At 42.8% G+C, this 17,014-nt stretch overlaps 1 protein-coding gene across 1 annotated transcript; it reads left to right on the top strand.

Annotated features, from left to right (window-relative positions):
* Positions 1-1,876: 1,876 nt before the first annotated feature.
* Positions 1,877-13,729, top strand: LOC106578096 (uncharacterized). Its single transcript, XM_014156690.2, has 2 exons — positions 1,877-2,038; positions 9,963-13,729. The coding sequence occupies exon 2, from the start codon at positions 10,037-10,039 to the stop codon at positions 13,091-13,093; it is 3,057 nt and encodes a 1,018-aa protein (XP_014012165.1). The 5' UTR covers positions 1,877-2,038; positions 9,963-10,036; the 3' UTR covers positions 13,094-13,729.
* The last annotated feature ends 3,285 nt before the right edge of the window (positions 13,730-17,014 follow it).

Genomic DNA, 17,014 nt, shown 5'->3' with positions numbered 1-17,014 from the left:
CATTCCAGCATTTTTCTTTATTTTTACTATTTTCTACATTGTAAAATAATAGTGAAGACATAAACTATGCAATAACATGGAATCATGTAACCCAAAAAGTGTTCAACAAATCCATCCCTCTCCTTCTTGGTCAAATAGCCCTTACACAGCCTGGAGGTGTGTTTTGGGTCATTGTCCTGTTGAAAAACAAATGATAGTCCCACTAAGCGCAAACCATATGGGATGGTGTACTGCTGCAGAATGCTGTGGTAGCCATACTGGTTAAGTGTGCCTTGAATTCTAAATAAATCACTGACAGTCACCAGCAAAGCACCATCACAACTCCTCCTCCATGCTTCATGGTGGGAACTACACATGAGGAGATCATCCGTTCACCTACTCTGCGTCTCACAAAGACACTTGTTGGAACCAAAAATCTCCAAAAAGGACTCATCAGACCGAAGGACAGATTTACACCGGTCTAATGTCCATTGCTCGTGTTTCTTGGCTCAAACAAGTATCTTCTTATTGGTGTCCTTTAGTAGTGGTATCTTTGCAGCAATTCGACCATGAAGGCCTGATTCACGCAGTCTCCTCTTAAAAGTTGATGTTGAGATGTGTCTGTTACTTGAACTCTGAAGCATTTATTTGGGCTGCAATCTGAGGTGCAGTTAACTAATGAATTTATCCTCAGCAGCAAAGGTAACTCTGGGTCTTCCTTTCCTATGGTGGTCCTCATGAGAGCCAGTTTCATCATAGCGCTGGATGGTTTTTGCGACTGCACTTGAAGAAACTTTCAAAAGTACATTTTCCGGATTGACTGACCTTCATGTCTTAAAGTAATGATGGACTGTCATTTCTCTTTGCTTATTTGAACTGTTCTTGCCATAATATGGACTTGGTATTTTACTAAATAGGGCTATCTTCTGTATACCTATCCTCTCTTGTCACAACACAACTGTTTGGCTCAAACGCATTAAGAATGAAAGAAATTCCACAAATTAACTTTTAGCAAGGCACACCTGATAATTGAAATCCATTCCAGGTGACTACCTCATGAAGCTGGTTGAGAGAATGCCAAGAGTGTGCAAAGCTGTCATCAAGGCATAGGATGGCTACTTTGCGAATCTCAAATATAAAATATATTTTGATTTGTTTAACACTTTTTTGGTTACCACATGATTCCATATGTGCTATTTGATACTTTTGATGTCTTCACTATTATTCTGCAATGTAGAAAATACAAATAAATAAAAACCCTTGAATGAGTAGGTGTGTCCAAACTTTTGACTGGCACTGTATTCCTGTATTGTATACATGTATTCTGACGGGAGAGTAAATCATAATCAGGTGGGATACAGCTTCCATTGCATTGGCAATCTTTAGCCATAACCATTCAGGCCTACATTGAGCAGAGAACAATATCCTTCATATCTTGTCTATTTTAAATAGCAGTTAAAACATCTCAATAATAAATATAAAGCGCACCAGTTTCAACGGTATAATGTGCAGGGATTACATTTCTCGGTGCATTATTGATTTGAGTCGCCATCAAATTGAAGTACAAAAAGTAGGCTATAGAACAAAGTTATAATATAGAAACGTACATTAAACGATGTTTTTGGTGTGAATAATTATTTACAGTTATCATCAGTATGCCATTATGAGTTTGGGTTTATCCCTCTGACTCCGAGTCTATAGTTGGCAGAATGTTCTAAGATTACAGCAGTCTGCTGCCCAGTTGATTGGGAGGATTTAGAAAAAAAACTCTCCCAGAGCGACTGGTTACGTTCCAGTCCGTTGTTAACTTAGCCGCGCTGCGCAGATCAGGTTTGACAAGTCCAAGACGACAAGTAACATGTGCGCGCGACTGGTGATGGAGACCACCTGGAACGCACCCCCCTTTGCTACAGCTGTGCAGCAGCACACATCAACCGAATGCACGATCCGAACAGCATCGTGGCTACAAATAATACGTCTAAAATATTCAAATGAATCGGTATTGAACGAAAGTAGCCCTGGATGACACAAAATACTGTAATAAACAAAATTACTGATGGTAAGTTTACTAAATATATTATCGTTGTCATTGAACGACGAGGACATTTCAGAATGACATACCTAAATTCTGCTTTCTAACGTTACTATTTTTCCCAATATGTTCATTTGACCTGTTACGCGTAATAAGCTAAACTTTCACACTTATCTGGAATAATTGTATTGAAAGATGTCGGGGTAACATTAACTAATCACATTGTGTGTTAGCAAGGCTAGCTAGTTGGCAAGCTAGCTGGCTTTTGTTCACTAACGCTTTCTTGGACATCATCAATGCATGTTTTTTATAGGTAATTTTGTTCTTAACTACACACGGCACATACATACGTTTTTGTTAGCTAGCTGTAGTTTAAAAGCAGTAGTTAGGTCACTCATTTTTGGAACTAGTTAGCTAATGCAATGGTTGATTGTGTGGCTAACATTAGCTGGCTAACGTTACGTCTGCCATCGTCGAATTGCGCGACCAAAAGCTTAGTTTGATTGTTAGGTACTACATGTACTTTTCCAAACGTTTTATCTAATTAGCAAACTTGCATTAGACATGTCATGGATTATTATAAAGCTATAGATACCTCACCAATATGGCGTGAAGTGCTGTTTTGCTACAACAACAAATGTCATTGCAATCATGCATGCTTTTTTTTCTTATTTTAGCGCGCTCGTCAGGTGCAAAGTTCATAATTTTAGGGAAGTCGATACATTTTACTAGATTGTGTTATGCAAGGAACACGTGTTGATGTGCAGTAAATCAGATGCATGTGGTTTATTTCTTGATATTAGGGCCCAGCGGTTTTCTTGACTTGTGCATAAATATCCTAAAATAATGCTTTAGACCGACACCGTCGCTCCATGTAGCATATACTGCCTAACACCTGAAATCCACCTAGCACTTTGGGGGCGATAAAACAAAATCTGCAGATGAGCGAGGCAATTAAATGAATATTCACGAGTATCGACAGTGCGTGACGTCACTCTGAGCCCTAACCAAAACCGAAAACTTGGCATACAATTTCTTGCCTTGGATCTGAAACCAGTAGTTACCACCAATTTCAATGAATGTTAACATAAAATGTAAATACGAATCCACGCCCAACAACGAGGGCTAGCTATGGTGTTTATTCATATAATCTGTTTTCTTCTAAAACAGCACAGTTAGCTAGCGAAGTGCTAATTTGCAACGCCAGTTAGCTAGACTTGGGAGCTAATGGGGACGGGCTTCAGGAGCCAGCGGGTTAGATTCGTTTCCACCAGTGTTGGCTGGTGGGAGGAGCTATAGCAGGACAGGCCCATTGTATTGGCTGGAATGGAATCAATGGAACAAAATCAAACATGGTTTCCATCCCGGAGTCGCCTCTTCACTGTTGATGTTGAGACTGGTGTTTTGTGGGTACTATTTAATGAAGCTGCCAGTTGAGGACTTGTGAGGTGTCTTTCTCCTCTTGCTCAGTTGTGCACCAGGGCCTCCCACTCCTCTTTCTATTTTGGTTAGAGCCAGTTTGCGCTGTTCTGTGAAGGGAGTTGTACAGTGTTGTACAAGATCTTCAGTTTCTTGGCAATTTCTTGCATGGAATAGGCATAGTTTCTCAGAACAAGAGTAGACTGATGAGTTTCAGAGGAAAGTTCTATGTTTCTGGCCATTTTGAGCCTGTAATCGAACCCACAAATGCTGATGCTCCAGATACTCAACTAGTCTAAAGAAGGCCAGTTTTATTGCTGCTTTAATCAGCACCACAGTTTTCAGCGGTGCTAACATAATTGCAAAAGAGTTTTCTAATGATCAAATAGCCTTTTACAATGATAAACTTGGATTAGCTAACACAACATGCCATTGGAACACAGGAGTGATGGTTGCTGATAATGGGCCTATGTAGATATTCCATTAAATCTGCTGTTTCCAGCTACAATAGTCATTTACAACATTAACAATGTCTACACTGTATTTCTGATCATTTTGATATTTTAATGGACAAAAATGTGCTTTTCTTTCAAAAACAAGGACATTTCTAAGTGACCCCGAACTTTTGAACGGTAGTGTAAATTCCGGCTTTTGGACAAAAATAAATAATATATAAATTGTCGGCCAAATTGCTTAATGCTTTTTATTAATTTATGTAAATGCCAGTCGATGTGCTCAAACTTCAAAGGCAAATATACTTTATAGGCTAATATATCCTCAAGCTGCTTGGTAAATGGTGTCGGCTTTGTGTTTCTATTTTTACTCACGCAAAAAACGCGAGGTCCTCATAAGCAAAGTTACCTCAAATGTTTTGTCACTGAGCAAATTTCAGGTCTGCAGCGTGCAAACTTGAACGTTGTGAAAATAATGTGCAACGTCCGGAGCGTGTTTACTGTGAACACTGAGGCTGTACCCCCTTTAAATTCAAGTTAAGTGGTCAGGTAGGCAACTGTGGCTATTTGATAATGTAGCCTACCATCAAAAATAATGGAGAAAATGCATCCCATAACATTTTAGATGGAAATAGCTGTTCTATCATTCAGCCTACAGTAGCAGCCAATGTGTGGACTGCCCCTTTTTAAAACAAAAAAGCTCTTTACCAAACTTGCTTTTCTAGGATGGCTGGACGTGCACACGTGTTGTGCTCTTGTAGGAAGCAGTCAGTCCTCTTGCTGACTGTAAATGTATCTATAACTGGGCTAATAACTCACTAACTAGCAAAGGATATGAACAAAGACTACCTCAAGATCGAGCCTTCTTGAAGACAAAGTAACGAGGCTGATGAGCATTGCAAGCTGCTTCAAAGAGTTGGACAGTTTTGACTTCGCAACAGCAGCTGTTGACTTTAAGCAGGCCAAGGTTCGCCGCTAAGGCAAATAAATTACAGGCAAATTTTGTTCGTCAAGCCTAGGTCTAGCAGTTGTGCTGCCGCCCTAGGCAACGTCAACATATGCTGTCCTCTGGGTCATGTATAGTATAAAGATTTGGAATGGATTGATAGATGTGTATCATGGGCAATTAGTGCATTTCACTTAAGATTTTTCAGTAGCACTTGGAAACTTAACATCATTGACAACTATTCACATTGGAGAGTTGCAATCACTAGGCAGCCAATAGTATATAGGAAACCGTTATCAATAAGCCACCTATATCACATGACACGAGTCACGACGCCATGATAGTTAAAAAAATGTTTTAAACAACATTTATTTACATCATCCAGTGGAACTGTAAGAAGAGTTAGGTGTACACTGAACAAAAATATAAATGCAACATGCAACAATTAAAAAGATTTGACTGAGTCGCCGTTCATATAAGGATCAGTCGATTTAAATAAATTCATTAGGCCCTACCGCCCAAATCTATGGATTTCACGTGACTAGGAATATAGATATGCATCGGTTAGTCACAGATACCTTTTTTTTTTTTTTTTTTGTAGGCCGTGGATAAGAAAACCAGTCAGTATCTGGTGTGACCATTTGCCTTATGCAGCGAGACACATTTCCTCGGCATGGAGTTGATCAGGCTGTTGCTTGTGGAATGCTGTCCCTCTCCTCTTCAATGGCTGTGCGAAATGCTGGATTTTAGTGGCAACTGGAGCATGCTGTCGGTCCAGAGCATCCCAAACGTGCTCAATGGGTGCCAGTAAAGGGGTTGCACATTTTGGGGTATATTCAGAGGTGGAAACTTTCCATGGGAATTAACCAGAATATATATGGGAATAAACAGAAATATGTAAATATATATTAATGCTATTTAAATGTAGATATTTTTTGCATTGGATGTATTTACCATAGCATATGGAGACAGAAATGTATACCTTTTACCTTATCATAAGTAGACATAATTGCAAATGATTAAATCCTTCAAATAGAAATAAAAACAATTTAGTGACGAATTGAACTTTAATAAAATGAGTTGACTAATCACATGGGATGATTTCACTGAACAACAAAAGGAAGGGAATATTGAATGATCCATCGCATCTCCCAAAAACGTTTTCAACATGCATCTGTAAAATGATAGTCTAGAAACTAAAGCTTTGGTTGTCTTCCTCTCAGGCTTCCATGTCTTCTCCCTGGACCTCCTCAATGTCCACCTCTTGAACATCAGACTCAGGCCTCATCTTCACTGTCACTTTCCAACCTTGTTGTGGATGGCTCGTTGTCAGGCCCAAAAAGCCAAAAATTTGCCCGGATGGCCACCAATTTTTCAACCCTTGTATTGGTCAGCCTGTTGCCTGCTTTTGTGTCTGTTTCCAAACAAGACCAGTTGCGCTCTGAGGCGGCTGATGTTGGTGGGATTTGGAGCGTGATCGAGGCAACGGGAAATTGCCTCCGATCCACAAAGTCCCTTCCACCAGGTGGCTGATGAGATATGTTGGCACGACTGCCATATTGCATCTCCATCCCAAAGCCCTTGCTTAGAAGTGTCCTGTGCCAGACTGCCAAGAACCTTGCCCTCATCAAGGCCAAGGTGGCGAGACAGTAGTGATGACACCATAGGCCTTGTTGATCTCTGCACCAGACATGATGCTCTTGCCAGCATACTTGGGGTCCAACATGTACGCTGCAGCGTGTATGGGCTTCAGGCAGACGTCTTCACGCTTTTTGATGTATTTCAGAACTGCAGTTTCCTCTGCTTGGAGCAACAGTGAAGTGGGCAGGGCAGTACGGATTTATTCTCTTACATCTGTAAGCAGAGTCTGAACATCAGACAGGATGGCATTGTCTCCCTCAATCTGTGCAATGGCTACTGCAATAGGTTTCAGGCTGCTTACCACTCTCTCCCAAAATGCATAATCCAAGAGGATACTCTTGATGGGGCTGTCCATATCGGCAGACTGATATGGCCATTTCTTGGAGAGACTCCTTCCCCTCCAGGAGACTGTCAAACATGATGACAACACCACCCCAATGGATGGTCTTGGGCAGCTTCAATGTGGTGCTCTTATTCTTCTCACTTTGCTTGGTGAGGTAGATTGCTGCTACAACTTGATGACCCTTCACATACCTAACCATTTCCTTGTCTCTCTTGTAGAGTGTATCCATTGTTTTCAGTGCCACGATGCCCTTGAGGAGCAGATTCAATGCAGGAAGCACAGCCAATGGGTGTGATGTGAGGGTAGGACTCTTCCACTTTAGACCAAGCAGCCTTCATGTTTGCAGCATTGTCCGTCACCAGTGCAAATACCTTCTGTGGTCCAAGGTCATTGATGACTGCCTTCAACTCATCTGCAATGTAGAGACTGGTGTGTCTGTTGTCCCTTGTCTGTGCTGTTGTAGAATGCTGGTTGAGGGGTGGAGATGATGTAGTTAATTATTCCTTGCCCACAAACATTCGACCACCTATCAGAGATGATTGCAATACTGTCTGCTTTGTCTGTGATTTGCTTGACCTTCACTTGAACTTGGCATCCAGCAAACGAGTAGATAAAGTATGTCTGGTTGGAGGGGTGTATGCTGGGGGAAGAACATTCATAAATCTCTTCCAATACACATTACCTGAGAGCATCAGAGTTGAACCAGTTGCATACATAGCTCGAGCAAGACATTCATCAGCATTTCTGACTACATTCCTCCATTGAGTCAAAAAATACTTCTGATTCCAGGAGGACCATGAGCTGTTGCTATCGATAAGGTCTCTCATCATTTTCACCTCGACTAGAAGTAGAGGGACTTTTGTCAGAGCGCTGAGGGAACTTTATGCACTTGGCCAGATGATTCTGCATCTTTGTTGCATTCTTCACATATGATTTGGCACAGTTTTTGCAAATGTAGACAGCTTTTCCTTCTACATTAGCTGCAGTGAAATGTCTCCACACATCAGATTGTGTCCAAGGCATTTTCCTGTAAACATTACAAAGAAATGAGTAAAAACAAAAAAATACAATTCCATGTATAGATAAATAGTTTAGCAGTTAGATTAAACAACTCCTTCGTAAGATACATGTTTTAAAATGAAACAAGTATGGAAACAGGTGAATTAACACTGTTAGCAGTCTCATGTAAGCTAAAACCCACATGGTAGCAAAAACTAACTAGCAGAAATTGTTAACAATTTAGAAATGATTTAAACACACTTTGCTGTAGGCTACTATTTACTAGTTTACATGTTTTTTTTATGTCATATAAAATATTTTCACCCCACCTGGTATTGTAATCAAAACTTACCAGAAAGTATGTAGTCCTTGGCTCAGACAGTGTAGTGGTGTGGGCTCAATAGCATCTCATTAGTGTGTAAGATCTTGAGAATCAGCTGTACATGTGATGGAAGAATGCACTGTGCATGCAGAGGGTTGCAATTCCATTGAATTGGGGATAGTTTAACCAAAATATGCCACAAGACCTAGAATTGCCTTATGTGTATCCCACAAAAAGGTATTAACACATCTTTTTTGATGAATTTAAGCAAATTTCCCGGGCTTATCTTCCCATGGAAAATTTCTGGAATTATTCCGGAAGTCTACTGGAAAGTTTCCTACCCTTTGCAACCCTATCAGTATGTAGGCCATGGAAGAGCTTTCCAGAATTGTGTATTGATCTTTGCGTCATGGGGCCGTGCTTTATCATGCAGAAACGTGAGGTGATGGCGTTGGATGAATGGCACAACAATGGGCCTCATCATTTCGTAACCAGTGGTGGAAAAAGTACCCAATTGTCATACTTGTGTGAAAGTAAAGATATACTTCAATAGCAAATGACTCAAGTTAGTCACCCAATAAAATCCTACTTGAGTAAAAGTTTAAAAGTATTTGGTTTTAAATATACTTGAGTATCAAAAGTAAATTGAATTGCTAAAATGTACTTAAGTATCAAAAGTAATAGTATAAATAATTTCAAATTCCTCATTAAACAAACCAGATGGCACAATATCTTGTTTTTTTTTTACGGATAGCCAGTGGCACACTCCAACATTCAGACATCATTTATAAACAAAGTATTTGTGTTATTAAGTGAGTCCGCCAGATCCGAGGCAGTAGGGATGACATCTTGATAGATGTGTAAATTGGACCCTTTTCTGTCCTGCTAAGCATAAAAAATGTACCGCGTACTTTTGGGTGTCACGGAAAATGTATGGAGTACTTTTTTGGGGGGGGGGGGAATGCAGTGATGTAAAAGTTATCAAACATATAAAAAGTGAAGTACAGGTACCCCAAAAAACAACTTATGGAGTACTATAAAGTATTTTTACTTAAGTACTTTACACCACTGCTCATAACGGTATCTCTGTGCTTTCAAAATACTATCAATAAAATGCAACTATGTTCATTGTCCGTAGCCTATGCCTGCCCATATCATAACCCCACAGCTACCATGAGGCACTCTGTCACAACGTTGACATCAGCAAACCGCTCGCCCACACTACACCGGCCCACTACCGTCTGCCCGATACAGTTAAAACTGGGTTTCATCCAAGAAGAGCACAATCCTACACTTTTTCCATGGGGCAGAGTATTTGTTTTAGCTTCTCATGCTATTCTACACATTTTGCCTTGAGGCAGAGAATTTTGTAGTTTTTAAAGCTATTTTCCTGTAATTCGAAACATTTTGTGGGGGGGCCTCGCAGGGGTGCGTCCTACGCCACTGATCCAGTATTTATACATGAAACACTATTAATAACTTGAAATTAAAGTTCTACTACAGTCTCCTTTTCACCTCATGTATTACCTGATTTACTGAACAAAAGGCTCATCTTAACAGGTGGCCCAGGTATCCTCACGACATCAGTGTAGCTGAAGTGTTATGGTGTGTACCTACAGTATATTATATCATCATTGCTGAGATTGTGGGGGTGCCTGAGCATATGGAATTACAAATAAGAATGTAGGCTAGGTCATTTGGTAAATAGTTTCAGAAATGAAGTATGTATCTGTAAACTTTATTTTGTTTGGAGATTCACAAATTTGACATTGTTTGAGGGGATACTTTTATCATATATTCCTGACAAATGTGTTTTCTTTATTTATCAGGAAACTGACAACCCAAGATCAGCCAGTTGAGGACACCTGGGCCCCCCTTTGTACTGTGACTGTCTTGTACCACAATGCTTGGCCTTCAGGGAAGTACCTCATCCCCTAAAATGTATCGCTGTGTGGCTTGTTCAGCCACCTTTACTGGATTGGCATCCTTGTTGGTGCACCAAGCTTCTCATGCAGTTCAATATGACAAGCAACCACCACAATCTGAGAAGCAGCCTATGTGCACTCACTGTGGTGAAGTGTTTTCAAACAAGGAGCTCCAAGACCAGCACTGCTGCAACGCAGTACCTGAGACCCCAGCTCTCTCTCTTTTTATCTGTGATTGTGGGGATGAGTTTCAGAACTTTAATGAAATGCTGGAGCATAAAAGATCTCATGTCTCAACCCCCCAGCAGCAGACCCAGACGACTGATGCCAAATATTCGAGCCAAGAAGAATGCAGTCTGGTTGAACCTGCCCAACCAGTCTCCCCTCAGCCAACCCTTAGCCAAACCATTTTGGGCCTCAGTCCCCCCTCTCATTCCTCACCTCTATCTCCTGTCAATCCTAGTTCAATTCTCCCACAGCTTAATAGCACATCCACCGTTCCTGAAGTCTATACAAATAAGGGGTTTATTGCCCTAACCAGACCTCAAGAGCTGAACAACCTCCCTCCAGGCGCAAGTGAGCAGGAATTACAGCCTGATGGGCTTGACCAACCTGAGAACATCTCTACTGCACAGGAACCCTCGCCACAATCCGTCCAGGATGACACTCCTGAGGATGCAGACTGTCCCGTTACAAGCGGCGCATCTTCTGAAGATGGTGGCCCAGCTAAGAATGAGACAATAATGAGAATGATAGCAAATGCCTACATGAAACGTTATCAACCTGCTCAACACTACCCATTAAGACACAAGAGACTTGTGGTCCCCAAAAGAGAGCTTATACCAGTGGAGGTGATGTTACAATCCAACCAAACAGCAGCATCCACACCAGGGCCCTCTATTGGCCAGTTAAGACACCTGCTTACAAAGTCTGGTGCAAAGACAATAGCCCGTCCATCTGGCATCATATCTTTGACTCAGACCTTCTGCCCTGTAGTAGTTCTTGAGACCCGCCAAAAGCTTATTGATTCTAGAAATAGGGCCACACAGGGGAGATATCAATGTGGCCGCTGCCGAAGTGTTTTTCAGGACTTGGACAGCTTGACAGTGCATCATGCATTACACAGGAAGGAGATAGTGAAGTGTTGTCGTCACTGTAAACAACTGATGATTGGAAAACCACCCCTTCCAGACAACCACATCTGTCCCCTGGCTCCCCACCAGCTTAGCTCAGTGGGGAGTAAATGCCACTCTATCAAAAAGACTGCATCATTCCAGAAGCAAAAGAAGCAACAACCACAAAGAATCTTCCAAAATGTTAAAGCTAGGACGCCTTACTTTTGTCAAGTGTGCAAGCACAGCTATGCCCGTAGGTATAATCTCAATGTGCACAAGTGTCAGGGGCCACCCCGTCCTCCTCAGCATGCCTCCAATTCTGCCCTGTACAAAAATACTGCATTTTGGGAAAACATTAAAGCAAGGGAGCCTGTCACAGGCGTCCACCAGAGGCCTCTAATCTCCAAAAACATCGATGTGGGCACTGACAGCACTCGTCAGATAAAGGAGGAGGTGATTTCTGCAGAATCAAGGCCACATCCACTGTTTCCTGATTTGCTCTGGTCTGGTTCACCTAAAAGCTTCTCATCCTTCTATCCCAAAGTTTCCAAGCATGTAACACCAGAAGAAATTGATTCAGGATCTGCAACACTACAGCAAGGAGATGGTGAAGGGGACAACGCAGCAAGTAGTTTTAAACAAGAAGGGAGAGATGGAGAATGGACAATGCCTTTAGATGATTCTGAGATCGACGTGCTGATTGAGGCAGTAGATGCAGAAGACGACGATGATTTAATGCTACAAGAACCTATTTCTCAGGGTCATGTCAAGTCCACAAAGGATGGCGTGCCTTATTTCATAAAAGATGGTGCTAGACGTTTTCCCTGCTATAGATGTCAGAAAACGTACAGTCGAGGGTGCACATTAAAAAAGCATCAAAGGCTGTGTGGAAATAGGTCATTTTTGCCACAATCTACCTACCGGGCAGTAGCGCAGAAAGTCAACAAGGGTCAATTCCAATTCGATTGCTATGTCTGCGGGAGGAGCTTTAACCGCAAAGATAACATGCTGATTCATAGGAAGAAGTGCCAGTTAAGTAGAACCGTGGCCAAGAATGATAATGGACTTTTACAACAGAGCTTATCAGCAGCCCAGGCACCACAAAGTAGTAAAACTCTGGAGGATAATGGGGAAAATTGGGGTATTATGTCATTGCCCAATGTTCTCCCCAGGAGAGTGACGTGTGAGTGTGGTGCAGGCTTCACATCCCCACGACTCCTCCTAGAGCATTTGCAAAAGCATGCACAGGAGTCCTATACCTGCCCCACATGCGGTGAGACACTGAGTTCCTGGGCAGACTATGAAGTCCACCTACAAGTGCACATGCAGCCTCAGCACCAGATGTATGGGGGAATGCAACAACAGCGCTCTCCACCTCTACTGCTGAGGTTTCCACAGCAGCCACGTCAACGTCGGCAGCCCCTGCCAAAGCAGCGACATACGCCTCCGCAACACTCTCTGCCAGCACAGCGCCCTCAGCCAAATCAGCAACCTCTGCGGAAGCCTAGGAAGCCACAGCCGCGCTGCGTGTGCATACGATGCAGCAACACCTTTTGCAGTCGTGGTGCGCTGCTAAAGCACCTCTCCTGGAATCGGTGTAAAGGTGACAGAGGAGCTATTTCAGCGAAGGCAAACCACTGTTCCCGCTGCAGCATGGACTTCCCCAATGGCCTCAGCCTCAAGTTTCACCAGCTAAATGGAATGTGCAAGCCTGCCTTCAAGCCCATGCGTTGCCCTGTGTGCGTGCGCTGGTTTGGCACTGTGGAGGGACTCCAGAAACACCTGCAAACACACGACCAGACCAACTCGTTTCGCTGCCTCATCTGCCAGCGCCTCTATCCCAGCCTACGGTCACTGAAAGACCACCGCAGAAAGGTCCATTGCATTTTGTCTGGAGACACAGCGCAGGTTACACAATGAGAATGAATACTCTGAAAATCAGAATCCAACAGAACATATCAACAATGGTTTTAGCTAAATGTTTTTGCAAGATCGGTTATTGATTTGAGGGATTCATTTTGTCTTGTGTAACCATATATAATCATTATTGTACTATACTACTTTGATTCTATTTTCACTGTCCATCAATAGACTTATCTTGCTCACTTGAACCTATTTTCATAGTCATAGTTGTAAACTGTTGTATTGTGCTGTAAAATGCAATGATGTTCTTAGCTTGTTCTTAAAGGGATACTTTGGGATTTTGGCAATGAAGTCCTTTATCTACTTCCCCACTATGAAGGAAGTTCGAGGTAGTTACCGTAGACTTCGTCATTGTGCTAATGCTAGTTAGCAACTTCCTTCAAACTGCACGCAGAGACATAAAAATGGTATCGACAAGTTCATCTGACTCTGGGAAGTAGATTTTAAGGGCTTTATTGCCAAAATACTGAAGTATCCCTTTAACTCTTCAGCCATTATTAAAATGTACCACTTATTGTTCAACTGCTATTTTAGGTTGTGCAAAAACGTTGATGGTTATATCTTAGTGTGGTAGCTATCAGTGCATTGTGGAGAAAACAATTAAGTGAATATACACTACAAAGTATGTGCACACCTGCTCGTCGAACTCCTCATTCCCAAATCATGGGCATTAATATGGAGTTGGTCCCCCCCTTTGCTGCTGTAACAGAATCCACCCTTCTGGGAAGGCTTTCGTGTAGATGTTATAACATTGCTGAGGGAACTTGCTTCCATTCAGCCACAAGAGCATTAGTGAGGTCGGGCACTGATGTTGGGCGATTAGGCCTGGCTCGCAGTCGGCGTTCCCATTTATCCCAAAGGTGTTCGATGGGGTTGAGGTCAGGGCTCTGTGCAGTCCAGTCAAGTTCTTCTACACCGATCTTGACAAACCATTTCTGTATGGACCTCGCTTTGTGCACAGGGGCATTGTCATACTGAAACAGGCAAGGGCCTTTCCAAACTGTTGCCACAAAGTTGGAAGCACAGTATCGTCTAGAATGTCATTGTGTGCTGTGGCGTTGATTTCCCTTCATTGGAACTAAGGAGCCTAGCCTGAACCATGAAAAACAGCCTCAGATATTATTCTTCCTCCACCAAACTTTACAGTTGGCACTATGCATTGGGGCAGGTAGTGCTCTCCTGGCATCCACCAAACCAAGATTTGTTTGTCGGACTGCTAGATGGTGAAGCGGGATTCATCACACCAGAGAATGCGTTTCCACTGCTCCAATGGCGGCGAGCTTTACACCACTCCAGCCGATGCTCGGCATTGCGCATGGTGATCTTAGGCTTGTGTCCGGCTGCTCGGCCATGGAAGCCCATTTCATGAAGCTCCCGACTAACAGTTATTGTGCTGATGTTCCAAACTGCCTCTGGAAGCTTGGTAGTGAGTGTTGCAACTGAGGACAGGCCCCCCCCCCGCTTCAGCACTCAAGTTCGTTCTGTGAGTTAGATGTTTCCACTTAAAAATAAAAGCACTTCCAGTTGACCAGGGCAGCTCTAACGGCAGACATTTTACAAACTGATTTGTTGGAAATGTGGCATCCTATGACGGTGATACGTTGAAAGCCACTGAGCTCTTCTGTAAGACCATTCTACTGCCAATGTTTGTCTACTCTATGGTGATTGCATGGCAGTATGCTCAATTGTATACACCTGTCAGCAACGGTGTGGCTGAAATAGCCGAATCCACTAATTTGAAGGGATGTCTACATACTTTTGTGTATGTATATATACTGCTCAAAAAAATAAAGGGAACACTTAAACAACACAATGTAACTCTAAGTCAATCACACTTCTGTGAAATTAAACTGTCCACTTAGGAAGCAACACTGATTGACAATAAATTTCATATGCTGTTGTGCAAATGGAATAGACAACAGGTGGAAATTATAGGCAATAAGCAAGACATCCCCAATAAAGGAGTGGTTCTGCAGGTGGAGACCACAGACCACTTCTCAGTTCCTATGCTTCCTGGCTGATGTTTTGGTCACTTTTGAATGCTGGCGGTGCTTTCACTCCAGTGGTAGCATGAGACGGAGTCTACAACCCACACAAGTGGCTCAGGTAGTGCAGCTCATCCAGGATGGCACATCAATGCGAGCTGTGGCAAGAAGGTTTGCTGTGTCTGTCAGCGTAGTGTCCAGAGCATGGAGGCGCTACCAGGACCGCTACCTCCGCCTTTGTGCAAGGAGGAGCAGGAGGAGCACTGCCAGAGCCCTGCAAAATGACCTCCAGCAGGCCACAAATGTGCATGTGTCTGCTCAAACGGTCAGAAACAGACTCCATGAGGGTGGTATGAGGGCCCGACGTCCACAGGTAGGGCTTGTGCTTACAGCCCAACACCGTGCAGGACATTTGGCATTTGCCAGAGAACACCAAGATTGGCAAATTTGCCACTGGCGCCCTGTGCTCTTCACAGATGAAAGCAGGTTCACACTGAGCACGTGACAGAGTCTGGAGACGCCGTGGAGAACGTTCTGCTGCCTGCAACATCCTCCAGCATGACCGGTTTGGCGGTGGGTCAGTCATGGTGTGGGGTGGCATTTCTTTGGGGGGCCGGACAGCCCTCCATGTGCTCGCCAGAGGTAGCCTGACTGCCATTCGGTACCGAGATGAGATCCTCAGACCCCTTGTGAGACCATATGCTGGTGCGGTTGGTCCTGGGTTCCTCCTAATGCAAGACAATGCTAGACCTCATGTGGCTGGAGTGTGTCAGCAGTTCCTGCAAGAGGAAGGCATTGATGCTATGGACTGGCCCGCCCGTTCCCCAGACCTGAATCCAATTGAGCACATCTGGGACATCATGTCTCGCTCCATCCACCAACAGTTGCACCACAGACTGTCCAGGAGTTGGCGGATGCTTTAGTCCAGGTCTGGGAGGAGATCCCTCAGGAGACCATCCGCCACCTCATCAGGAGCATGCCCAGGCGTTGTAGGGAGGTCATACAGGCACGTGGAGGCCACACACACTACTGAGCCTCATTTTGACTTGTTTTAAGGACATTACATCAAAGTTGGATCAGCCTGTAGTGTGGTTTTCCTCATTAATTTTGAGTGTGACTCCAAATCCAGACCTCCATGGGTTGATAAATTGGATTTCCATTGATTATTTGTTGTTTAAGTGTTCCCTTTATTTTTTTGAGCAGTGTATATTTGAGCACTTCTATCAAATCAGAAATGTATAGGAAATAGCATGTAGTGTGTGTTGCTCCTTGTTTTAATAAAGCCCCATTCCTAGATTAAATATTTGAGTTGATTGTTATTACTACTAACCAGGTTTCCAACCATTTTATGTGTACCTGACGCAGTAATTTACTCACGACAGGCCTGATGGAAACAGCTAATGTCGACAAAAGAAAATATGCCACACAAGTTAAGAATGCAATGGAAACCTATTGAATGTTAAATGTATTTAGTACATGGAAACTTAAGCAAAAAATGCTTTTCATGTGGGGTCCTATTAGTTTGTCGCCCAAACGGTTAGAACGCTACCAAACAAACTGTGCACGTCGACCTTACCAACTTCAGACGAGTCTCGACACTTGTAGTGTTTGTGAGAGTATCCTCTTTCCAAAGAGTGGTCTTAATAGTTTTTTAGGTCAAACCGTTCAGACTAGAGGTCGACCGATAAATCGGAATGGCCGATTTAATTAGGGCCGATTTGAAGTTTTGCCGAAAATGTTATTTTTGGTTTTGTTTTTCTTTGTCTTTTTTCATTTATTTTTGATTAAAAAATATATATATTTATTATTATTATATTTTTGGGGGGGGGGTTTTCAACAAAAAAACAAACTTATTTTTTTTAGACCTTTATTTAACTAGGCAAGTCAGTTAAGAACACATTCTTATTTTCAATGACGGCCTAGGAACGGGGGG

This window comes from Salmo salar, chromosome ssa02, assembly GCF_905237065.1.
Source record: "Salmo salar chromosome ssa02, Ssal_v3.1, whole genome shotgun sequence".
NCBI classification, from domain to species: domain Eukaryota; kingdom Metazoa; phylum Chordata; class Actinopteri; order Salmoniformes; family Salmonidae; genus Salmo; species Salmo salar.
Note: the sequence above shows the minus strand (reverse complement) of the source record. Positions and strands in the feature narration are given on the sequence as shown.